Source organism: Chlamydomonas reinhardtii, chromosome 12, assembly GCF_000002595.2.
Source record: "Chlamydomonas reinhardtii strain CC-503 cw92 mt+ chromosome 12, whole genome shotgun sequence".
In the NCBI taxonomy this organism is placed as follows: Eukaryota; Viridiplantae; Chlorophyta; class Chlorophyceae; order Chlamydomonadales; family Chlamydomonadaceae; genus Chlamydomonas; species Chlamydomonas reinhardtii.
The window spans coordinates 44,217-68,867 of record NC_057015.1 but is presented as its reverse complement, the minus strand read 5'-3'; the positions used below and the strand labels follow the sequence as shown (position 1 = coordinate 68,867).

Below are 24,651 nucleotides of genomic sequence, written 5' to 3'. Positions count from 1 at the left end.
GAGGGGGGGGGGGGGAAAGGAAGCGGACCATCCGGGAGGGGCAACTCTCTCAAGGCTGTGCCTCGTGCCTTCGGATGGGGGCTATGGCAGCTTGAGGGTGAGAACAATACCACCAGTGCCAGCAGGGACTCAGCGAACTCCTCCATCCCGATCGGGACACGGCGGTGAAGGGTGCCGGGTCCGGGCGGCGTGCCATGCGTGCCAGTGTAACCCAGTCATTGTGGGTCTCAGCCCATGTCAGCTGGCTGGGTGGCATCGAACGCTCTTACGAAGAGGCGCGAACCTCGCAAGAGGGCCAGACGACCGGATGGAAGCCGGAGGCCGGGGGCCCCCGTGCACGAACCTCGAACGGGTTCGTGCCAAGGCATTTGCATTTTCTCGCAACTCCAGGAACATAGTTAAACTACAAACTTTGCCTTCCTTCCTTATTGTCTCAAACCTTGGTCGCGGCCTGTCTGTCTCCACCTTCCTCGCTACGCCTTCACCTACTCCCACGTCTGCACTCAAAACATTTCTGTCTACAAAATACCGTGAATCAGTTGACTGTTGATAGAGTTGTACTAGCGTGAAAAGCCTACTCTGCGTCCAGTCAATTCTTGCTCAGCAGAGTTCTCTTGCAGAGCTCCGGGGCCGGCTGAAAAATGGTCTCCTGTGCTAAAGCATCAGGCATTATTATGCGGATAGCGGTATTCTTCAGTGCAGTCATAGGCGTGGCCTATATCATCTTCGGCTGCAAGGTGCAGAATCCCCCGAAAGACTTTGCCCCAGTAATGGTGAGAGCGGGCATAAGGGGTGGACAGGACAGGGTGAGCCATGGGAGCACGCGGGCGGCATCACTTGTCAGGGTCCGGAGCAGAGGAAGGAGCGTGCACGGTTGGGAAAGGGCACAGCACGGCAGGGACGCGGGCAAACGATGGAAAGCCGCAACACAGCAAGCGGCCAAGTGGGTCGCTTAGGTTTGAGTGTCACTGTTACCAGGGGTGTACACGACAGGCATGGTCCTGTGCCCGTTGGCACTGTACTCGTGACGGTTCGGTGGGTGGCCGCGCCCAGAACGCCGCCATTTGATAGTCTCCTATTGCAACTACCGTACTGCGTAATTGCGCGGTTCTGACAGAGCCTATGACTTCGGTTTAGGATGAAGGCAAATGAACACAGCTGTCCTCACCGCGCGCGCTGCCAACCCCACTCACTGCAGTTCGTCATCCTGGGCGTGCTCAACATCTTTGCGTCGCTTCTGGGCTTCTGGGGCAGCTACCACAAGGTGAGGGGGCGCATACACACGCAAGATACTGACAGCAGATGCCACGCAAGTGTGCGGCACGCGTCGCCGAGGTAATCGATTGCAGGACCATTCCCTTCCAACATTTGTCAAAGTGTCACCTATGACCTGTGCTCCAACCTCACATCCCCTCCCAACCCGCAGAAGCGTGTGTTGCTAGGCTTCCTGGCGTGCGGTGGCTTCTCCATTCTGCTGCAAATTGCGCTGGTGCTGGCGCTGCTGTTTGGGTTTGACGCGGTAACTGCAAAGATTGTGGACCCAAAGGAAGACCCGAAGAAGTACAGTCAGGGTGCGTGCCAGTGGCAATGTTGTGGGCAGGAACTGACGTGTGGTGGGGCAGCGCGAAGGGGAGCCCTGGCTTGCGTTTGGCAGGCAGCGCGAGGGCAGCAGGAGAGGGTTCGCCAATGGCTTTTGGTGGCGCGATGCGGTTGGCTGTCAACGGGCCTACCTGAACCATAGAACGAAGCACAGGACCGCGCTCAGCTTATCCCCCTCCCATCCAATCCAAGCACGAAGATGAATGCTGCCCCCACGACCGTCAAATCAGTATGTCACTTACGCTCGCTGCTCCTGTACCCTCGCAGTGTCGAACCAGCTGTCCATCGCGCGCTGGGTGGCGCTCGGGTTTGTGGTGCTGCAGATCTTCACGATCGCGCTGGCCATTGCGCTGCGCTTCGTCATCGCGGAGGAGCAGCCCTACGACGCCTTCGACGCGCAGTGCGTGGACGATGCGGTGCCGTGCAGTAGTTATCAAATGCTACACATACCTTGTTGCACAGCACCGCATAACCAGCTCCATTTCAAGTCACTTGCATTGCGCCACACCTTACAGGACCTCCGAGCAGCGCGGCAAGACGCTATCCAGCCTGGCCAAGGACATTGAGAAGTTTGCCAGCAAATCGAAGGTGGGCACTGGGTAGGCTGGGGGCGGAGATGGGCGGGCAGATAGGGAAAGGGTGGGAGGCTTGGCCCGCGGTGTGGTGGATGTCCCAAGGCCGCCCAATGGCCGCAGGACAGGTATGCAACCCAGCCACGCCCTAACGCACATCAATGCACAGCTAGTCAATACTTGAATGTCGGGCCCAACCACGTACACACCGCTCCACACACCTTCGAGCAATGCAAACACCCGCTTTGGGGCCTGCTCAATGGGCTGTAGCCGGTCTGCAGCTGCTGCCACGCCCACCTCCACGCCTGCGATCGCCACCATAGCCCACCACTGTAGCGGCGCTACTGATGCTAAGGCGTGCAGCCCACGCAGCCACCGCTGCATGGCGCACAGAAGCCGAGAGCAATGCGCGCTTGGCGCTGCTCCTTGCTGTACAGCCGCACGCTGAACGTGCCGCTGTAACGCGCATGGCACAACCGCACGCGCCCTGGTTCCCAAGCTGGGGTTGTCCCAAAACCGGGCGACCAGCTCCACGTTCATCTCATCGTAGCCCAGTCCGTGCAGGTTGCGAACCGAAGGGTGGCCAGATCATCTCGTTCAGCAGCACGCGGCTCAGATTGTTTGCGGTCTTCTTTTGGAGATGATCGCAGCGCATGTGGTTATGGCCGTGACCGCTGGCGATGACCGCGGCTGCCGGCAACACGGCTTCCGCGGCCCGCAGCGCCTCGGCGTGGCCCCACGCGCCGCCCCAGCTGCAGACGCTGGCACTGCCAGGGTCTAGGCACTGCAACGGGTGCAGCTTGCAGCCGATAGCCAGCAGGCCGGGCCGCAGCGCGCCCAGCCTCTTGAGGCGAGCCTCAAGGTTGGCGGTGGTTTTCAGCACTGACCTACACGGTCGGGGAGCTGCTCGGTGGGCTGCAGCCGGTCGGGCGCATAGCGCAGGCGCTTCGGGGGAGAGCAGCCTCGGACACGGTGGTTGGTGCGTGCGTGTGTATATATGTGCGTGTATTTATATACTTAAAATCATAGTATGACAATTTTGATGCGCCTCGGCGCCGTCGCCTCTGCCCCGCGGCGGTCATGCGGATTGCCCTCCCCACCTTACCGCGACCTCCACTTGCCCTACACATCCTGGTCACTACATCGACTTCGGCTCTTAGTCAAAGTTATGCCCGGGAACCATGCAGAGACCTATTGTATGTCACTGTAACTATAACTGTCACATGATGCCATTTAGGCGGTGTAGGCGCTTGGACCCACGTCGTGGGCCGGAATGGCTCCCGGGTGCGGATGGGGGGGCTTCCCCGACGCCAAGCAGGTCTCCCCTGACCCCCTCGCGCTCGCAATCGCTTACTCGCTGGCCACTGACCGCTAAATAATTTGTTTGACCCTAAAACTGCGCCGCAGACCATGGGGGAAAAGGCGTACGACAAGGTGCGCAGCAAGATGGCCGCGAAGTACGGCAACTACGCCCAAACAGATAACGACTGGCGCAGCAAGACCAAGGTCAGCTGGCGCACCTAAGCTCACGGTGCCGTGCCGCTGTGTGTGTGATGGTGGTCGGGTGGTGAGGACGGATTGAGGATGAGGACATGCATCAGTAGCCATACTGCAGTGATTCTACGGCACATGTAAGCATTGAATAGTGCATAGGGAGCCTCGGGGAGTGGCTACTGCCAAGAGTTCCGTGGTAGTTGAATACGTACACGGCGGCGCGAGGAACGATAGCCTCTCCGGACTGATGGGGCAAGGGGGACACGGCGCAACTGCAGCCCGATAGGCTATATCGGTACCTCGGGGGAGTGTATGTGTGTGGAAAGTCGAGTCGCTGCAGGAGGACTTGCTACATGGCCAATGCAGGCCTACCTGAGCGTGGGGGAGTAGGTAACGCCAGCAGTGGGCGACTCAACCTGGGCTTGGGTACGCCAGGGGTTGGAGGAGCAGGTTCCGAAGTCGGTGCCGAGTGCTTGTAATGAACAGGGGAGGTTAATGACATTCAATGCATAACTCTCGATAAAAGCCGCGGGCGTTTTAATGGTGCCTTTATCGATCCGGCAGATAACGTTTGTGTTTGTGTGTGTGTGTGTGCGCGAGTGCGTGGGTATAGGTGGTATGCACACAGGGTCATGCGTGCTCTCCTGTCCCTGTCAAGCCATGGCCCGAGCTGGAGGGCCCTTATAGCGCCAGACCAAGGAAAAGTGGGCTGAGCCCGCGCCACGTTTCCAGATTGAGGCCGCTAGCGTCTACCTCATCTCCCGGACATAGCCGGGGTCAGTTCGTACCACCGCCGATGGTGCTTATAATTCAAGCGACACGCGTTTGCACACCGAGTTTTGGGAAACGTTCAACTGTAAGCCGTAAGTGGGCTCCAGACCGCTACGCGATGCCATACCTGTACGAACCGACCCCGGCTATGTCCGGGAGATGAGGTAGACGCTTGCGGCCTCAGACTGGGAGACGTGGCGTGCGCTCAGCCCACTTTTCCCTTGCGAGGAAAAACCACCCTTTCTTGTCTGCGATAACTAGGTGCCTTGGCACTTAATGCCAGCGCCCCCCCCCCCCCCCATCGGGGGTTGCAGCTCAGCTGCCCAGAGCCTTTCGAGTTGCTCCTTGCGCTGTGTGCACCCAACAGATGCCAGGTAGGGTACATGCCTACATGGCCACACCGGTACGTGCGACGCTACCCCGCTCTCTGTCAGCCCTGCTTACTGCTGCTAGCTACGACCAACGGCTCCTCAGCCGTGCTCCGCGTCCGTCGCAATTCACGCACTTCGTCAAAAGATTGCCTCTTTCCTAATATTATGGGTGTTTCTCCTGCCCCTGGTATGGATGATGAACCTTGGGCCCAGGTCAGACTACGTACGTTAGGGGATGGGTGGACGGCGGTCCGAGGCTGAGAAGCTGCGCCGGAGTGTTGCATAGTTTTACGGCTGTTCAGAGTAAGATGCGCCCATCAGACTCGGCCCCACCCATCTGCACGGGCTGTTCCTCCTGTCTCACATGTGCCTCCGGCCGCGCACAGTCCCCCCCAATGGCGTTCCATAGATGTACTTATGCGAACACACAGAAACACACTTGTGACCAAGATACACGAGCATGGCACAGCGACAGCCCGCCTTAAGGCATTGGCACATACCGTACATGTTGTGATACTGGAGCTGTGGGCCTGTGATCACTACTGTCGCGCACTGTACGTTGTACATGCCCTAGCCATACCTGTACCCATGTCCTTTGTGGGCCATGCCGCGAGCAGTGCGCATGTATGCGTACGTACCGGCAAAGCAAACTAGCAAAGGAAGTAGCAGGCAGGCGACACGCGGGCCCAACCTTGTGCTCAGACTATGGCAATGCCAGCACCTATCTGATTGCCCCACATCCACCATCCACACTGTGCAGCACCCTCAACCTTCACTTCCCCGCCTCGCCCCACATGCCATGGTCGTGGGCATGCAAGCACAGGACAAGCGGCCAGAATGCGGCCGGAGGACATGCCCTAACCTCAAGTACAGCCAAATCGCATCCGGGAACACCTCTCTCAATCATCACTCCCATACGGCTACCCAGTGCAGCCACCCGCAGGCCCCACCCCAAAGCCCGATCCCAGCCAACCCCTACCCCCACCCCGGCCATCCCGGCCCTCGCTGCCAGCACCCTATGCTCCAAGCACTTCAGCAGCCTTACCGCCATGCACTACGGTATGTGCTGGGGATGTGATCCGGCCCGCCAGCAGGTGTGTCTTGCCCTAGGCGTTGGGGTGGTCGAGGAAGAACAGGTACTTGAGAACCCAAATGGGCACCGGCTTGTGGCCTACAACACAGTGGGTACGGGATGGCAGCGGCGGGTGTGCAGCATGGGAATCAGCACCACCGTGTGCTCAGGGTGTTTGGACCCATGGAGCCCACTGTGGTGGCACAGTGAAGGCCAAGATGGACCAACAGCAGGTGGATACCAGGAACAAAAGAGGGGGGCCCTTACACACATAGGACATTGCATGCCCCGTTGCCTCACCGTGCAACCACAACCCCTTGCCGTCTTCTTTACGCTTGAAGTCAGGGGCCTTGGGACTCGTCTGGAGCACGTGGGCGAACTGTTTGTTAGGCTTCTATGCGAGTTACCATGAGCTGAACGGCATCACTGTAGGTGATTGGAAGTGCAAGGAGGACATGCAAGGCAAAAAACACCTCCTAACTTGCGACATACCTTGCTCTTGCGGTTGTCCCACCTGCATATGCGGGAGGGGGGATGCAGCAGGGGCCAGCCAGGCGCATCGCAGGCACCACAGCTGAAGGTTACCATTGGCCAGACCTGCATGTACTTCCATACATTTGGCACCCTGCCCTATGCACAAGCTCCCCTACACACACACACACACACACACACACACACACACACACACACACACACACACACACACACACACACACACACACACACACACACACACACACACACACACACACACACACACATCGGTAAGTAACTCCGGCGTCGTCTGGGCGGGCTTTCGTTTCGTTTTTTAACACACACACACACACACACACACACACACAAACACACACACACACACACACGTGTTCACTATCAGGTGAGCTCGACTACGACCAGCGGGCGGGAATCTGGGAATTAGGCGTGCTGGGTAAACGTTCTTTAGCTCGCCCAGGGTGCGGAGCATGACGCATACAGGTGCATCGCGGGGTCAGGCCGAATGGTCGCCCGTGGGGTTCCAGGCTTATCGCGGGTAAGTATGACTACCTGGGTCACGGCAGCCACGCGACGCTCGTAAGTAACTCCGTCGCGTCATTGGGCGGGCTTTCGTTTCGTTTTTTAACACACACACACAACACATTCTTTGCGCTACGTTTTCCTTGTGCTCTTTAACACACACACACACACACACACACACACACACACACACACACACACACACACACACACACACACACACACACACACACACACACACACACACACACACACACACACAGTGCCACCACTAACTCGCCCTCTTCTTTTAGTTTTATTGTACTTAGTGGGCGGGATTTAGGACGCGTGATACCTAGCTTGTCTGCTGCACGCCACCACACTTGTCGCCTTTGCCATTCGCCTGCCTGTGACACTTCCTCGCTGCCGCCCTATGCCCATGCTTCCGCTTTTGCGCTCGACTACGACCAGCGGGCGGGAATCTGGGAATTAGGCGTGTTGGGTGAACGTTGTTTAGCTCGCCCATGGTGCGGAGCATGGACGCATACAGGTACATCGCGGGGTCAGGCCGAATGGTCGCCCGTGTGGGTTAGAGGCTTATCGCGGGTAAGTATGACTACCTGGGTCACGGCAGCCACGCGACGCTCGGTAAACTGGTAGGTATCCGTAAGTAACTCCGGTGCCGCTTGGGCGGCCTTCGTTTCGTCATTTTTTTACACACACACACACACACACACACACACACACACACACACACACACACATACACACACAGCATGCCCGAAACCACTTTGCTTGCTGCACCTACTGCATGACAGTGCAGGTCACACGCAAGCGCAGACACCCGTTGCCCTACTTGACTGCCATCATGCACTGCTCCCACCATTTCTCAGGGTTCGCCTGCAGGTCCTCCCACAGCGCCTCGTCAGCGCTTGACGCCTGGGCCTGCGTGCCACCCTGGGCGGCACCGGCAGTGCTGCTGGCCAGGCTGCCGGGCGGGTGCTGCTGCAACCACTCGCGGACCCAGGCAGGTGCGCAACGGTCTGCGCGCAAATTACCGAACAGGATAGGAGCACGGGCCCAAAGCAAGGCAGTGTCATCAGCAACAAGAGGGACTAACTCCCCCTGGTGTGCCCCCCTCTCACTAAGCTGGCTTATCTGCTGATTGATCCACGTTCGGGAGTGCGGCAACGCAATGCCGACACTAGCCAACGTAGCACAGCCTTGCACCTACCCGCTTCATTATTCACGCGGGCACTCACCGACAATCCATACCGCCTTGCCGCGATCCATTTTGTTACGGAAGTCGGGGATGTTGGGATTGCCCCGGCCGCTGGCCTTGTCCTCCCGGTTGTCCCACCAGTCGCCGGGGTTGGCTCGCAGGTCCTCCCAGAACGCCACCACCTGCTGAGCCCGCTCGCCACCTCTACTTGCACTGCCAAGTGTTCCTGTCCGAGTCGGACTGCTGACGGAAGGGCTGCTCGTGCTGCTCGTGGCCCTGTTGTTGTCAATGTGGCTGACGGCACTGCCAGTAGTGCTTGTGGTAATGCGGCCGTTGACGCTGCCGCCAGCCATGCGACCGAAGCTGCTACCTCCGCCTCCAGTGGCGCTGCTATCGCTGCTGGCACTGCTTGCTTGTGGGGTCTTATCAACAGTGGCTGCACTGGGCTTGAGGGTAACAGACGTGGCCCAGATGTAGGGTGGCGGTGGGAATGGCGGTGGCGGTGGCGGCGCCGGCTGTCCAGGGCTCGCTGGCGCCGCCACCGGCGCGTCACGGGGCACTGCCAGGCGCCCCTGGACCAGGACGTGCGAGGACGGTGGCAGGCGGAGCAGCGCCTCCGCCGCGGAACCAGCTGCCCGCACCTGTTACAGCATCAGGGCAGACACGACCGTTCTGCCACCTGTAGAGCAGACTCGGTGGCGGTGACATGACCTCCAGCCCCGTGTCTGCAACTGAGCTCACCCGAATAACGTCATGTCCGTCTATTCCAAAGCCATACAGATAGCCGCTGGCTCGGATGGCGTTGGGCGGCGAGGGATGGCGCGCAGCAATGTCGTCCTCCTCCGGTTGCACCGACCAGGTGTAGCACTCCAGTTCGATGTAATTACGCTTTTCTAGAGCGCCAGACGATTTGATGGCGGCGTAGACGGCCGCCCTTGCTGACCGCAGCGCCTCGACACCGGACCGCCGAGCATCCTTGCGTCCAGCAGCAGTCGGGTCAACAGTGACAACGCGTCGAGGCAGCGGCATTTGCACCCACGTCCTGATGCAACGATTCCTGGTGTGCGGGCCGTGCAGGCTCGCCCGGGAGGAAAGCATTCTTTGACGCGGTTCTGACCGTTGCCTCCGGAGTGCGTCACGTATTAGAGCAAGCGCTGGCAGTATAATGCAGCCCTTACATGAACACAACTGGAGTACATCCTCGTGATCGTCCAGCACATTCATTTACAGCACTGTTTAGGGACTTGGGATCAGGGGCATGGGGGTTCTGACTAGTTCAGACCAACCCGGCCCAGCCCGGCCTCCCCGATCGGCCGCGGTAAGATTTCTGGCACTACACTCAGGCAGATTCCTGGCGGTCAATTCGAAGCCACGGTCAGGGAACCCCCGACCCGTGCGGGCGCAGATCATGCCTCCAACACCCACACAGTTGCGTGTCATACTCAAACGTGTTCCGATCTCACGACGAACAACGCACGGGAACCTAACACCCAAACAAGAGTAAGGAACATTGTCAATTCCGGAAGGTTGACCACACAGTTCGAGGCCTGCCTGTCATACCACGAACCAGGGCTCCTCTAAAGCGCCTCGCACCAGCGCGCCTCTAACTTCGAAGCACGCATGCAGGGGTGCGCGGCCATAATAAGGGGCCGTGGCAAGTGCATCCGTATGAGCTGCTACATCCATCGCATCAACCAAAACAAAAAGCCACCGGCTTTATAAGGAGTGAAGGTAACCATGCGAAACAAAAGCACCACCAAACGCAATTGTTACCGCTAATCCGAAAGACCCTGATGAGGAGTCAACAGGTTCTGTTGTAGCCATCTGCTGCACCCAGCTGTCGCACCACCTGCCTGCCAGAGGCCGCACGCCCTCTGTTGGGCGACAGACCGCCAGACCTCACGCATCCATCCCTCCGCTTTCCTCCAGACTCGTATGCCTCCGCTCCACTAGTAGCGGGCGCCCTGGCGCGCGTCCAGCTCCGACAACAGCTCGTTGAGCCACTCGGGCGCGCCGTAGCCTGAAGCATGGTGACAGGGAGGAGTTGAGTGACGAGGTGGGAGAAGGCAGCAGTGCAACTGCTGCATTCTCGAACGCGAACGTTCCCTCCCTTCCCCTCCCGCCAGGCCATTCCCGCCACTCACTTGTCACCCACAGCGCCTGAGTGCGGTCGTCCTTCTTGCGGAAGTCGGGGCTCTTGGGCGTCTGCGCGACCAGAGATGGCGCTCCGAGTGTTAGCGGGTCAGACCACAAGTACCACGAGCTTACGGCAGGCACAGCAAATTGGAATCTCTTCCAGGGGAAGGGACACCACCCCAACCCTGTGTGCGCCTAACCGCTCGCTCGCTTCCGCCCCTGGTCTCCCGGTCGCCCCACACACCTGCTTGTTGTTGCGGTTGTCAAACCAGGCCTCGGGGTTGGCCCGCAGGGACTCCCAGTTGGCGGCCTCAGCGGCCCGCTTGGCCTCCAGCTCGGGCGTGGAGGGGGCGGCGCTGCGCTCCGCCTGCCGCTGCTGCCGCCGAGCCTGTGCGGCCGCGTCCAGCTCAGCAAGCAGATCACCCACCCAGGGGGGTGCGCCGCGGCCTGGAGGGTTGGGGCAGCAATGCGTTTAAGCTGAGGAAAATGCCCAGATGGACTCGATATGATGTGCTGACCCTGGATCTGTGCCGCGGCCTTCATATGCGTGTCCTCGTTTCCTTCCCCCCTCTGCTCAGGTGCAGCCACTCACTGTCCAGCCACAGGGCGGCGCGGCGGTCGTCACGACGCACGAAGTCGGGCTGGCGGTCAGAGGTCTTGCGGCTGCGGTTGTCGTACCTGTTCAAAACGGGGAGCAGCAGGCCGTACAAAACAAGCATGATGAGATGTGATGCAGACGCAACCATACTCATGTACGTGCACGGGGTGCAGACACCGAATACCCCCAGACGCCAAAGACGCGCCATCCACGTCGCCTCAAAGCTCAACCTGTTTCCCTCCGCAACCTCTGCACGCATACCGCATTGCCTTGTGTGGCAACACACACTACAATGCCTTGCCATGCGCCTCCGTCTTCTGACTCACCACTCAATCGGGTTGGCCCTCAGCGACTCCCAGTTGGCCAGCTCCTCGGCGCCGCGGCGGCCACCGCCGCCCTCCTGGCGCTCGTCGCCGCCACCCGCCGCCCGCTCCGCCACGCGCTGCTCGCGGCGGGCGGCCTGGCGCTCGTCCAGCTCAGCAAGCAGCTCGTCCACCCACTCGGGCACGCCGCGGCCTGCACAGGAACGCAACCAGACAAGTGTTACATCTATGTCCTCGGGCCCAGGGCATTGGCGAATGACTGTGCGGTAATCAGCACTACGCCACCATGCGAGGCTTACAAAAACGGCGCCATAGATCAAGACTGAGCTGCAACCCTTTACTCCACATCGATGGCCTCGGTGCAGTCGCCGAGCCCGTTCCCCGAACGCCTGCCTGGGCCCGCTACTCACTGTCCAGCCACAGCGCCGAGTTGCGGTCGTCACGACGCACGAAGTCGGGCTGGCGGTCAGAGGTCTTGCGGTTGCGGTTGTCGTACCTGTTCAAGACGGGGGGGCAGCACGAGAGGTCGGCCGGTCGGACCATATCAACTGCACAAGCGTATCGATACACATGTGCAGCAGACCACCAATGCCATCACATGCCGTACAAGCATGCTGTCCCCCGCTGGCAGCTCTTCACTTAAACCGGCACAACCAGCGCACCCACAGCCCAAGCCCCGCCTAACACCCACCACTCGTCGGGGTTGGAGCGCAGGGCCTCCCAGTTGGCAGCCTCCGCGGCTTGGCGGCCACCTCCGGGTCCGCTGCGGCGCTCGCCGCGGCCGCCGCGCTCGTCCCCACTCTCGCTGTCACGCTGCTGGCGGCGGTTGACCTGGCGCGAGTCCAGGTCGTGGAGCAGCTCCTCGACCCAGGTGGGCACGTCGCGGCCTAGGATCGTATCAATGGGTGGTGAGATAAATGGGTGGTGAGATCCAGCGGCGAAAGCAGCAGCAGGAGCCGGAAGAAACAAATGCAATGGGGGCGGTAGTGCGGCGGGCTGCCCCGGGTGGGATGGGACCAGTCCTACGCTGTGTACCCGGTCGTGCGCCCACTTCCACGCACCGTCAATCCAGAGAGCAACGGCGCGATCATCCTTGCGTACGAAGTCGGGCGCCTTGGGGTTGGTCTTGCGGGTGCGGTTGTCGTACCTGAAGAGGTGAGGGCGGATGCAGGGATTAGAAATCTCCTACCAAAATGGCAGTGGGAACTGGTTGGGCACACAGCCACGGCCAGATCAGCGCAAAGCCGGCGCCTTTCTGTTACGCGTGTAAAACAACCTGAACCACCATGTCACACTGAGGTGTCGGCTGCCAAGGCCAACGTGTGCATGAGGGGGGGGGTTAAAGGGGGGGTGCCGGCGCAGTCCGGGACTGTCGCGCCGAGAGTCCTGCGCGGCAAAATCGAGTCTCCGCAACCGCGGCCGCCACACAACCAGGCCTAAGCTGCCGACAAGCAGTCTCGTCATTCAATAGCACTCCCTATGCAATCAGCCAAAATCGCTTGTGCTCACCACTCGTCGGGGTTGGACCGGAGTTGCTCCCAATTCGCGAGCGTCTCGTCGCGCTTGCTCCACATCACCCGGACCTCCCGAGTGCGCAAGACGGCCGGAGCCAGACGAACAGGGGCCATCGCCACGCGCGGGGCGGCGCATGGCACCAGGGCACGTCTCAAGGTCAGCATTTTTAGTTGTCTGGCGGCTCCGATACGTAAGGAGGCAGTCGAGCTCTGGTTGTATACCACAGAGTATGGCCAAAGAAAACCTTTGAAAGAAGACATGGTTGTGTGGAGGCCGAGCCCTTGAATGCAAGCCAGGAAAATTCAATCCCGGTCATGCAAGAGTTCCCGGCTTTCCGCGCTGCTTAAGAGGATACATGCATCCAGTTTAATCTTGGGACATCTCCCAGGCCTCCTGGAAGCGGTGGTCAGAGTTCCCGTGAAAAGGTATGCCCAGGTCGTTGCCACCTCCGACACCCGCTATGCGGCTGCCGGTCTCCCCCCCCCCCCAACACACACATACACACATGCACGCACAAGATGCTCCGAATCCACTGCACGGCTTACAAATGTAGTACCAGGCCCTGGCTTTTGCACGACATACGTCAATAACGAAGACTCAGCCCTTGACTCCAGCCCACATCAATTGGCCCACATGCTGTTTCAGCAGCACGGTCTCATCCAACTGCTGCAGGTGTGTCCTCGAAGCTGAGCCTTTACTTCGAGTACATTAATGTAAGCACCATTGGGCATGTTCGTGGAAATGTGTTGGCACACACGGCGTTCTTGAGGTGCAGCTGCGGTGCGGCTGGTACTCCTGCAGAGAGGCCTCAGGCCTGTGTGCCTGGACTGTAGGACTGCTTCGCGAGTGAATAGGAGCCAGCACCGATACAGGACTAATGGGGTAGGGCCTTACTAGAAATGCAGCTTTGCTGCTAGTTTATGATGTCCTCATCTGCCTGCACATGCATGTTGGGAGGCCCGGAGCGGTTGGGTTGTCGAGTCGTTGAGCAGGTTCGATATTGTGGCGTGAGAGCCGCCTCACCCCGGTTAGTGCACGTGCTTGAGTGCTGTGCCGTTTTAGGGTGTGCCAACACCCTACAAAACAGTTGGCACATGTTGGGCAAGGTCCCGCAGACTGCACGCATGGCACGCAAATCAGCGAATAGTCAAAGCTGCTAGCTGCAAAAGTCCGTCCGAGGAGACCACACAGTGTAGGTGTTCCACCTGGCCTGGAGGACCTGGGGACCGTCCTCCTGTTTGCTGGGAAAGCCAGGGTGTGCGATGGGACAGGGTTTAGGAAGGTTGGCGAGGTCCGGTTTGCTGGGAAAGCCAGGGTGGGGCGGTCGTCATTGACCGCTTTAGTTGGCTGAGTCCCTGCTGGCGTCTTCATCCAATCGCATAATACCTTCCAGATTGAGGGGTTGGATTGTGCCGGGGCAATGCTGGGGTCAGATGGCATCGGGAGCAGGTGGGAGACGGGAGAGTCGGCAGGGGTCGGCACAGGGGGCCGGGCTGAACGTGGCGGGGTGACTGGGGTTGCTTTAGGGCTTCAACCAATCCGATTGGCAATACCATTAACGGAACACATGTGTCTTGAGGAGGGGAAAATGCCCTTTCAGGCAGCTTTCTAGGTGTTCGGGCTTCGGCAACAGTCTGCTTGCATCGACCCCGCCCCGCGGCGGAGCCCCCGCTGCTTCTTGATGCACTGGATGCCTAATTGTGCCTTGTATCCATATACAATAACGAGGGACGCCTCTCAAGATACATAACCAGGGGCGTTTGGGCAGAACCCGCTCCACGCCAGTCGTTCTGCTTCTGCAATCGTCTGCTTGCACCCGGGCTGCATTGCTCCGCACCACCCACAATAGCTTCGAGTAGACTGATCTATCGTTGAATATACCAACGGTAGCACTGCGCCATGCAAGCTCAGCAGGGTACTCTCCGACGGAGCAGCGCTGGCTCGACGCGGCAAGCGACTGCCCCGTCGCGCGCTGCAGCCTTCAAGCCATGCAGCTTCACATGTACTAGGCGGGGGCAGCACATGGTGACCCGGGCTACTGGTCCAGAACTTGCATCGCTCGCCGAGGCAGTGACATCCGTCGTCGCTGCGGCCACTGCGGCTGCGCCCGCGCCTCTGCAACCAGCGGTGGCCACCATAGGTGGAGATGTCGCGGCACTGGCCACTCTGTCGCCCACGCTGCCGGGCATCGGGCGCCTCACGGTGCGGTGGCACGGGTGTGTGGGGTGTGCGAGTTGTCCGGTGCCCGTCGGCCGTCGCCCGCACCCTACCATGGTTGCTGGCCCGGCGCGGCTGCCTTGCATTCCGGTTATATGTCCCTTTCGTGCGACCTAAAGCACTGCTGTGGTCATTTCGGCAGTCCTCACGTCCTTTACCCCTCCACACCTTGGGCACCCCAGGCGCTCTACTACCTGCTGTTCACCAACCCCAACCCGCTTTTCAACATCTGGGACTTCTACGTGGGCGCGCCCCTCACTGACGGCGCCAACAGCCGCTGGAGTAGCGACAACTTTCAGCTGCGCGACAAACTGGGCGGCGGCAACTTCGGCATCACCTTTGAGGGGCTGAGGCTGCAGGTGGGCTGGGGTTTCGTCTGTTTGGGGGTGGCAAGGTGGGAAGGAACTTGGAACAGGTGCTGATATAAAGGTAGTTGAATGGCGAGGTGGTAGAGCCATCCTGTGACGGTGCCTCCGTTTCCCCACGGCTCCTCTCCCTCCCTCCCGGTTTTCGTTTTAGTTTGGGCTGGTATTTACAACCCTCCCTCCGCACCCTCCCTCCGCTCCCTCCCTCCGCTCCCTCCCTCCCGATGCACAGGCGGACGACCAGGGTGTGACGCAGCGCAGCAAGTTGACGCCAGAGCAGAAGAAGCGCCGCGTGGTGCTGAAGCGTGTCAACATGGACCGCCAGGGGGTCAGGTGGGCCGGAGCCAGGAAGGGGTTTGAAAGGATATTGAGGAGGTGGGCGACAGGGCGGCACGAACGGGTAAAGCCGAACAAGATGGTTTTGTGCTTGTCGCCGCCCGCGCGCCTCTTGTCGGGTCTTGTGCTGTCTCCCATGTCAGCACCTGCGACGGCGCCCCGACTCTAGAGCTCAGCCTTCTGTCCTCTCCCTCGCTCTTTCCTCCCCTCCGTCCCTACCTGGCCCCACAGGCAGGACTTCCTGAAGACTGGCACTCTGGCCAAGGGCAGTGCGGAGACGGGCATGGTGGAGGCGTACATGTGCGCCAAAGTGAAGCGCAACCCGCTGGTGGCGTCATCATGCGCCGAGTACCTGGGGTACTTCACCAGCAGTGAGTCAAGAGTATGTGTTTGGAGGGGGGGAAGGCAGGAGAGAAATGTGGGGGAGGTGCGAGATGACAGAACAGCAGAAGCAAGGGAAACAAGTCGGTACAAGTGTCCACCCGTCCAGAGCGGTGACAAGGGATGAAAGTTTTGGGTAAGCGAGAGGCAGCGGATACGGTAGGCGCCAGCAAGAGAAGGGAATGGATGGCATTGACCCGGTGGTGGTCGCTTGGCGTGTGCTGATCCGCAGCATGCGGCTGACCTGGCCCCCCTGCCCGCCTCGTGCTCGCTCCCATCCTACCGCTCCCCCCTCCCCAGCCACTGCTGACGGTGCGTTCACCAAGGGCAGTCAGTGGCTGGTATGGAAGTTCGAGAGCGACGCCACACTCGGCGACGCGCTGGACGGCAAGCTGGGTCCCTTCCCCGGCTGCCTGGAGGAGTTCATGATGGCGGGCCGCCGCATCCCGGACTCCATGCCGCAGGACAAGCGAGACATCAACGTGAGCGGGGAGCTGGGAGCGGGAGGCCGGGGCGGCACTGGGTGGGGAGGTGGATGTAGTAGAGGTGCCGAGGAGCAGGCGGGCGCCATGCGGTTGTGGGTGAGAGGGCACGGTGGGCTGCAGGGGCAGGGCGCTGAGAAGGCGAGGTTTAAGGCCCCATGGGTGTAAAGCATGACATGAGTAGCATGAATACGCTGCGATGATAGGTCCTGCGCAGTTTGGCAGACCTCAAGTAGCGGTGCCCACCGGCAGGCGGTGGGCACTTGATGAAAGGGTGTCAGGGATGGGCAGGGGGCAATGACTAGCGAAGGAGAGGGTGTTGGCGTGCACTTTACCACCTCGGGTTGCTCCCAGTGCTGCCAGCGACGCCAGAGTTGGGTTCCGCTGCCTGCCTGAAGCTTCCCGCACTCACCACACACGTGTACAGGTGATCAAGAGCGTGATGCGGCAAGTGCTTGTGGGGCTGCGCAAGCTGCACTCAATTGGTATCGTGCACCGCGACATCAAGCCCGAGAACCTGCTGGTCACCGTGGACGGACAGGTGGGCGGGCGGGCGAGGGCTGGTGCGCGGGCGGATGCGGAGCGCTGTGAGCCTGCAAATGAGCTTGCCGGCCGCTTGCCTTGTAAGCCGACCACGTCACCGCCCCCCTCCCCTTTCCATTTTCAATACACACCGTTCGCATGACTGGCCACCCCCTTGACTCCTTACCTGGCTGCCCCGGTGTAGGTCAAGATCATCGACTTCGGCGCGGCTGTGGACATGTGCACCGGCATCAACTTCAACCCGCTGTACGGCATGTTGGACCCGCGGTACAGCCCGCCCGAGGAGCTGGTCATGCCGCAAAGTGGGTGACCGCGAGAAGGAGGAGCAGGGGGCGCGGGCGGGCACACTGGGAGTGGGAGCTGCAGCAACGTTGGGCACCTCTTCAGCAAGGGCCGGGCGGGAGACGTGGGGTGGGCTGTGCGATCAGGGACAGGACAGACAAGCAGGAGAGGTCGGGCTGGGCGGGTCGGGGGGGGGGGGCTGGAGGGGACCGTCTGAACGATAATGACAATGTGGTGAAGTGCGAGGATGTGGCTATAATGGACGTTCTGTTCTTGGGCAGCGACACGGGCATTCTAAACGGCCGCTCCTGTCCATGCAGGCTTCCCCCGCGCGCCCGCCCCCGCGGTGGCTGCGCTGCTGTCGCCCTTCGCCTGGCTGTACGGCCGCCCCGACCTGTTCGACAGCTACACGGTGGGCGTGCTGTTGATGCAGATGTGTGTGCCTGAGCTGCGGCCGGTGGCCAACATCCGCCTGTTCAACACGGAGCTCCGGCAATACGACAACGACCTCAACCGCTGGCGCATGTACAAGGTAGGCGGGCAGATGTGGTGCGCGGCACGGGATGGTAAATGTGCTGGAGTGGGGGGCGGGGGCAGTAAAGGTGCGGGAGGATGCACCGAACAGTCCTGTGACGGCCGCCTAGATTCCGCTTTGATCACGCGCTGCACGCCATCTCGCCCTGCCTCCCCTGCAGGGCTCCAAGTACGACTTCTCGCTGCTGGACCGCAACAAGTCCGCGGGCTGGGACCTGGCCTGCAAGCTCATCACCAAGCGCGACAGCGCCAACCGCGGCCGCCTGAGTGTGAGCCAGGCGCTGTCGCACCGCTTCTTCCTGCCCGAGTTCTGAGCGGCATGGGCTGGAGACGAGGCGGGGCGGCGCGGGCTGCTGCCGAGGGACCGGAGCGGAAAAGGCAGTATGTGCTGAAATCAGCGCGGCGCTGTGCACTCCGTCCGAAGTCTCCCGAGTCTGCGGACTGGGCGGCAGCGCTGGAGCGCCGGGCAGGGAAGCGGGCGGCGGGCGGGCGGCCGCTGTGTTGGCCGCAGCCGCGTGGGCGCGCGCCTGGCAAGACGAAGCTGGTCTGGGCTGTCAATCCACATGGAGCTGGCGAACGCAGTGCAGCTGGAGCCGGCGGCGCTGGGCGGCGCTGGTGGGGCAAAGGTGCCCGTTTGCCTAAGGAATGGGCTGATGGCCATGTGGACCAGTGTGGGCAGGGAGCACTGCTACGCTGGGGGCAGGGGCTCCAATCGCACTGGTAGCGCCCTGCAGCATCACCGGACGCAACGTCAGTGCGGTTGGGGTGTGCAGTGGCGGTGTGAAGGCCTACTGGCACGGGTAGCGTACATGAGGTGCAGCTGCGGTGTGGCTGGTACTCCTGCAGAGGCCTGTGTGCTTCAGGCGTAGGACTGCTTCCCGAGTGAATAGGAGCCAGCACCGATGCAGGACTAATGCGGTGGGGCCTTACCTGTGCGAATAATAGAAATGCAGCTCTTTGCTGCTAGTTTATGATGTCCTCATCTCCCTGCACATGCATATTGGGAGGCCCGGAGCGGTTGGGTTGTGGGTGGGCAACGCGGCAGGTCGGGGCTCCTTGGCAGTTCAGCGTTGCTGAGGTGCTGCAACACGGTCAGTGCGAGTTTGAACTGCTGCTGGGCCTTTCAGGAGTATTACGGACCGGGCTGTGTGGTAGAGGCGAGGCGGCGATTTCAAACGACGAGCCGTGAGTTTGCCGGCTACATAGGCCATGGATTACTGGGCAGATACACTAGGTAGACGAGCGCCAGCAGTCCGGGGAGCACCAGCAGCAGCAGCAGGGGGTCGGGTGATGATGTGGGGTGCGGTGTATGGAGGTGGCATCCTGTATGTTTATCTGGGCGCTTCATTGCGTCAAGCCAATCGAGTCGTTGAGCAGGTTCGATTTTGTGGTGTGAGAGCCGCCTCACCCCGGTTAGTGCACGTGCCTGAGTGCTGTGCCGCGTTAGGGTGTGCAGTGAAGGCAGGTGCAGCAGCTGCTGCTTCTTAGGACAGCTTTAGATGTTCGACACTCGGCAGGATGGCGGCAGATTGCGTTGCCGAATGCTCATAGCGCTATAAGTGCAGATTTCGGCTTATGGCTTCTTACGAGTCACCACACATTCCGAGCGGTGGGCTGGCCATAGGATTACGATTCCGCGTTCCGGACTCAGCGCGGACATGGCGTTCAAGTCAGTGTATGGGGCGGCCACAACCAGTCAAGGCAGTTACAATGCGCATGACTTGTACTGCATAAGAGCCAACCAGTGCTTCCCTCCGTCCCCATAGAACACATGACCTCGAGTGACCTGATCCCCAGCTCTAAGATGCTTCGTTCTACACGACCACTATCAGACTCAAACGCCAGTCAGCGCCAGTCGCCCGTTGCCCATGGTTGCACTCGTGCCTGAGTCCGGCGGCAAAGGCGCCGCCTGGAAGACCTCCAGTGGGGACCTATTCCGCCGCCTCACACCCCCGGGCAAGTGCCTCCCCCTGCGCTTGCCCCCTCCCGGTACTCGGCGTCCGCGCCCATCATGGCCGAAGCCGCAGCCGCAGCCCGCGGCCCGCCAGCCTCCTCCGCCGGCCCCTCCATCCCCTCCAGCCCCGCCAGCGCCGCCGCCGCCTCTTGCGCCTTCCGCGCCGCCTCAACCACCGCCTGCCGCGCCAGCAGCGATGAGGTTTGCTGGTGCGGCATAAGGCCCAGCAGCCACATCAGCCCGAAGCCCAGCAGCGCAAACAGCAGCGCCAAACCCGTCTGGCGCAGCGACTGGGCGGCCTGGGTGCAGGTGGGTTCAGGCGGAGTGGGTTCAGACAGGGAGTTGCGCACGTGAAGGAGGACCTTGACAGGCGCATGCCGCAGTTGAAGTCTCATGCACGTTATCCTCCTTAATCGCGCTCCCCCCCTGGGGCTGGTATCTACAACCCCCCTGGGGTCTCACCTCCTCGCCGATGTAGTCCGCCAGGGTCTTGCGGTAGGTGCCCTCCGCCTTGGACGCCTCCACCTCGAACTTGGCGGCGAACCTGGGTATGGAGGCACAATGCCGGGGGGGGCGGCAGTGTTCGCGCAATCACACCACAGCCACTTCTGTGCCAGCACACGCCAGCATCACATCCGAACCGATCCCCCAGTGCACCCTCCCTTCCCCTCTCCAGCTCTCCCACCACCCACTTGTCGACATAGCCGATGTCGTCGTCCTCCTTGGAATGCGCCGTGACCCAGGCGCTTGTGGCGGCGGCCCGCAGCTTGTCCACTCGCATCTTGTTGGCCAGACGCTCTGTGCAGAGGGGTGGGGAATGAAGCGGGAGATGAGCTTCATGGTAGCTCCAAGGAAACAGGTTGAGAGAGTCTCTGACGTACAAATCGTGCAGGGGGTTCTGAGCACCGCAGCACCCAAAACGTCAGCGTCCCTCTCACACCTGGACCCCCAACAAATGCTACCCATCAGCTCATTGCCCCACCCTGGAACGCGCGCTCCTCCTCCTTCCGCCGCCGCAGCTCCGCCTCCAGTGCCTCAGGCGGCAGGGCCGCCGATTGTCGCTGGCCATCCCCGCCCTCCGCCACCGGCCCCGGCCCCCTTGCGGCTACCGTCGGCTGCACGTCCTCGCCCGCCTCTGGAATGGCAGGCGCCAGAGCGGCTTGGGCGATACCAGCCCCTGAGGCCGCCGCCGCCACCGCAGCCGCAGGGGCAGGCGTACCGGCCACGCTCTTCTTGTCCGCCTCCCCTTTCGCGGCCGCCCCTTTCTTCCGGCCAGCCCCCAGTGCCGAGGGCGGTGCGGAGCCCCCCGCGCGGCTGGGTGCGCGGCTGGCGGCCCGGCTGGCCGCCCGGCTGCGCACATGCTCGGGAACCGCGGCGCTGGCTGCAGCGAGCAGGGCCTTGGTCGCGTTGGCGGCGCAGGCGGCCTGGGTGACCCGCAGCTCCGCGGCCCGGGCGGCGGTGGAGGCGGGGTCGTTACCCGGCAGCTCCGCACGCAGGTCGTCTATCACTACCTGTGTATGTATGGAGGAGTGTGCAGCTTGGGTCAGCCGCAAAATGTGCGGTGGCATATATGCCGTGGCGTGCAGCTCATTAGAGGTGAGAGGCAATCGTTTGCAGGCAGATTCGTCCAGGGCATGCAGCGATGCAACAAGGGTGCTTCCGCCAGCCATGCTGCGATCATAGGTGCCTTAGGCTTGGTGGCCACGTGCGCCGCTCCGGGGTGGGCTGCGGGGTGGGCCACCCCCTAGGCGATGGCGAGGGCGATGTCTATCTGGGTGGACCGGATCTGCACAGTTGGTGCAGCCGGTTCCCATAATAATCCCATAACAGCTTGAGGGCCTGCAGCTCGAGGGCCTGCATGCAGGAGACCTGTGCTGTGATGTCCTCTCACCTTAAGCCCTGTCCTGCGAGTCACGCCGTGCAGTCGTTTGAACTTGGCGGCCACTGACATGACCGCCGGCTGGTCCTCATAGCTGAGGGGGGGTTCAGCCGTGCATGTGGAGAACGGATTGGTTAAAACATAAAGTATAAAGTGCGTCCAGTAGGAACAGGGGAGGGTGTGTGCGGGCATGTGATGTTTGTGTTCGGTTGCTCGCGGACAGGGGCCTGCACTTCCTATGGTCACTCACCGCTCCAGGTTGTTTGTCCTCTTGACTTCCTCCAGCGCAGTCCGCACTTTCTCATCCCGTATGTCGGTCTGGAACTCGTAATCCGCCCGCAGCGCCGACACCGCCGCAAACAGCTCCACCACCGCCATGGCCTGACGTAACGCCGCCAGCGCCGCCGCCGCCTCCTGCGCCTCCGCGCTGCCTCCTCGCAGATAGGGCAGCTGCGCCAGCTGGCGCTCGTCCTGCCGCGCCAGTGACTCCACCTTGGACACCTGCTGCGGGTGGCTCATGGCGCCAAAGGACTTGAGGAAGGCCGCCGCGGGGTGCTCCGCCTCCTCCGCCTCCTCCTCGGCCGCAGCCGCAGCCGCCTCAGCCTTGTCCGCCTCAGCAAGGGCGTCGCCCCACACACGCCTCGCCACCACCCCCTGCTGCACCTCCACGCCGCCCTGTTCGGCGGCCGCCCGAGCCAGCGCCTTGAACGCCCGCCGAGCCGACCGCACCAGAACCGGCTCAGGTGCGGCCTTTGCGTCCGCAGCGGCGTCCGTGGGCAGCGCCAGGCTGCCTGGTGGCGGCGGCGGCGGCGGCTGCCTGCGCGGCGCCACCTTGGGCACCAGCTCCAGAGGCAGCTTGCCGTCAGAGGTCTGGGAGAGAGGGTCGGCTCCTGGGGCAGCGCGCGACAAGGGCAATATGTTTTGTTACGCGGTTGCAATTATGGGCTGCACCGCAAGGGGTTAATAGGGCCGTTGCTTGCATCACCCAGAGTACGATCTCCCTTACAGCCGCCGCCCCTCCATGCCGGTATCCCCCCGCGGCTCCCCAGCGCACTCGCTCTCACCCAAGTCCAGCAGGACCGCCACTGTGGCCTCATCGCCACTCAGTGCCGCGGCGTGCAGGGGGGTCAGTTGCGTGTCGGCCACGGTGAAGGAGGTGGGTGGGGGGCCGGTGGGGGCGGCGGCCGATTGGCGTCGTACCAGCCACTCCACCGCAGCGGCCTGGGTCGACGGGCAGGGGCAGCAGGCGTCCCAGCGGTGAAGTAGCACTTGGCACCACAGGCATATAACGTTTCGACACACTGGACCAAGCCAAGGACAACGTGGCCTTTTAAGCAAGGAATCACACATAGGGCCCCTTCCAACAGTCCAAGACCCCTGTTTCCCCGTGCTGCTGTTCCCCGCCGCTGCCCGCTGCCCCACCTGGCCCAGCCCCGCCGCCAAGTGCAGCAGCGGCACCTCCCTGTACGTGCAGTGCAGGGCCGCCTCCAGACCGCCCTCACCCCGCCCGCCTAGCCATTCGGCGGCGGGGATGCGGCCGGCTAACACCGCCTCGGCGAAAGGCGTCAGAGAGCGCTTGTTGCGAACAGCCATCTGCACGGCACACGTACGAGGACACATGGGAGAACTGGGCAGGCAACAGCTCAGGTACACGCAGTATCATGCCATCGACTGCCCGCCCCCCGGACCCGTGAAGACCAGAGCACGTTGGCTTTCGTTATGGGCTTGGTCTTTGTGCCCCCCCGCTCCACCTCACCACCGCGCCCGCCTCCACCAGCGCCTTGACCGCCGCCACACTGCCCGCCCGAGCTGCCAGGTGCAGCGGCGTGTCGTCGGCGCCGTCAGGGGCGTCCCGCCAACAGCCCTTGGACAGCAGCAGCGACACACAGGCTGCATGGCCACCTGTGGGTCCGGAGTCGTTGACAGGGGTGTGTTCGCATCCGGCTCAGTTCTTCCTGAGCCGCAGAGTGCAGTCCCCCATCCCGTTGACCTTCAAGCATAAGTACAACGCAAGTTAGGCGGACAGCAACAGAAAGCACGTCCGTTTCCCTCACCCGCAGCCGCGTAGTGCAGCGGTCCCCGGCCCAGAGGGTCCTCCGCGTCCAGATCAACTCCCCGCACTGCCAGCGCCTCCAGCACCTCGGCGTGGCCCCCGCTGGCAGCGTAGTGGCCCGCGCTGCGCCCATGCTTATCTTTAGTCAGCGGGTCGGCGCCGTTACGAAACAGCTCCTCAACCTGCGGCAGGAGAAAGGGCAACGGCGTCATGGCGTAGTGTTCACCGCAGGCCACTGGGGAGCTGCGTACCACTGTGTCAAAGCACTCACGTCCGCGGACAGACCCCGAGCAGACGCCCATAGCAGCAGCTCTCCTTTGTCAGCATCGCGCTTGAGCTGCAGTGTGTAGGGAGCAAGGCAGTTGTAGTCGCGATGCTTCCATTTCGCGTGCACTTCGTTTTACGCATCTCAAGCAACTGTCAAGCCTTACAATACTAGTTTTTATCGCACCTCTTCTATCAAGGCGTCTGCCGTTTGGGAAACCGCAGCGGCCATGCCGAGGAATTGCGTTTCGCCAATAACAACTACACCTGCTTCAAATTTCTTGACGTATTAATGTGCGCGCTTCGGCGTTGCGGCGGCTAAACCTTGTTGCTCTACAGCGGCTTGCGTTGGACGAACTCTCCATGCCATGGACACAAGGCTGGCCCCCCGATGGCCCCTGCCTCACTGCCTCACTGCCTGGCCCCAGCACACGTGCAATCGCGATGCAGGCGGCAAGCCCCCGACACACGGCTACCCAATGCCCTTGTGTCCTGTACAGTACCACCATCTCCGGTAGCCCGGTGACACGGGTGACAGTCGCGATGTCGTACTGCAAGATACCCCGCTTGTTCAGGCTGGTTCTCACCGGGCATGCCCTCCGATTGCTAGCTGGTTCGAACGCTAGCCGTGCCTTCCGCTGAGCACGCCTTGGCATTCTCGAGGTGCAGGAAATCAGTCTGCTCTCAACGAGGCA

The 24,651-nt window shown here is 61.6% G+C and overlaps 5 protein-coding genes across 6 annotated transcripts; 2 read left to right on the top strand and 3 right to left on the bottom strand.

Moving 5' to 3' along the window:
- The first annotated feature begins 402 nt into the window (after positions 1-402).
- Positions 403-4,537, top strand: CHLRE_12g483750v5 (uncharacterized protein). The gene is made up of 6 exons (XM_001703133.2): positions 403-773; positions 1,199-1,264; positions 1,427-1,571; positions 1,867-1,999; positions 2,115-2,187; positions 3,579-4,537. Exons 1-6 carry the CDS (start codon positions 642-644, stop codon positions 3,693-3,695), a joined length of 666 nt encoding a protein of 221 aa, XP_001703185.1. The 5' UTR covers positions 403-641; the 3' UTR covers positions 3,696-4,537.
- A 553-nt stretch (positions 4,538-5,090) lies between these two features.
- CHLRE_12g483720v5 (uncharacterized protein) lies at positions 5,091-9,212 on the bottom strand. Its single transcript, XM_001703113.2, has 5 exons — positions 8,836-9,212; positions 8,135-8,735; positions 7,734-7,915; positions 6,180-6,240; positions 5,091-5,978 (listed from the first exon to the last, which is right to left on the bottom strand). Exons 1-5 carry the CDS (start codon positions 9,121-9,123, stop codon positions 5,914-5,916), a joined length of 1,197 nt encoding a protein of 398 aa, XP_001703165.2. The 5' UTR covers positions 9,124-9,212; the 3' UTR covers positions 5,091-5,913.
- Positions 7,231-12,922, bottom strand: CHLRE_12g483700v5 (uncharacterized protein). 2 transcript variants are annotated; one of them, XM_043067800.1, is made up of 9 exons: positions 12,661-12,922; positions 12,213-12,298; positions 11,843-12,038; positions 11,562-11,647; positions 11,155-11,344; positions 10,823-10,908; positions 10,475-10,677; positions 10,239-10,299; positions 7,231-10,114 (listed from the first exon to the last, which is right to left on the bottom strand). In XM_043067800.1, the coding sequence occupies exons 1-9, from the start codon at positions 12,828-12,830 to the stop codon at positions 10,044-10,046; spliced, it is 1,149 nt and encodes a 382-aa protein (XP_042917895.1). In that variant the 5' UTR covers positions 12,831-12,922; the 3' UTR covers positions 7,231-10,043. The 2 variants fall into 2 exon arrangements, with proteins under 2 accessions (XP_042917895.1, XP_001703164.1); XM_001703112.2 differs by having other exon boundaries at positions 7,471-10,114.
- A 1,440-nt stretch (positions 12,923-14,362) lies between these two features.
- CHLRE_12g483650v5 (uncharacterized protein) lies at positions 14,363-19,548 on the top strand. Its single transcript, XM_043067799.1, has 9 exons — positions 14,363-14,868; positions 15,066-15,242; positions 15,481-15,581; positions 15,816-15,955; positions 16,266-16,447; positions 16,875-16,988; positions 17,175-17,292; positions 17,593-17,804; positions 17,968-19,548. Exons 1-9 carry the CDS (start codon positions 14,689-14,691, stop codon positions 18,118-18,120), a joined length of 1,377 nt encoding a protein of 458 aa, XP_042917894.1. The 5' UTR covers positions 14,363-14,688; the 3' UTR covers positions 18,121-19,548.
- Positions 19,549-19,550: 2 nt separating this feature from the next.
- Positions 19,551-24,272, bottom strand: CHLRE_12g483600v5 (uncharacterized protein). Its single transcript, XM_043067798.1, has 12 exons — positions 24,144-24,272; positions 23,964-24,029; positions 23,694-23,874; positions 23,396-23,541; positions 23,062-23,232; positions 22,704-22,860; positions 21,890-22,529; positions 21,652-21,733; positions 20,743-21,271; positions 20,453-20,558; positions 20,223-20,304; positions 19,551-20,059 (listed from the first exon to the last, which is right to left on the bottom strand). Exons 1-12 carry the CDS (start codon positions 24,186-24,188, stop codon positions 19,751-19,753), a joined length of 2,514 nt encoding a protein of 837 aa, XP_042917893.1. The 5' UTR covers positions 24,189-24,272; the 3' UTR covers positions 19,551-19,750.
- Positions 24,273-24,651: the final 379 nt, after the last annotated feature.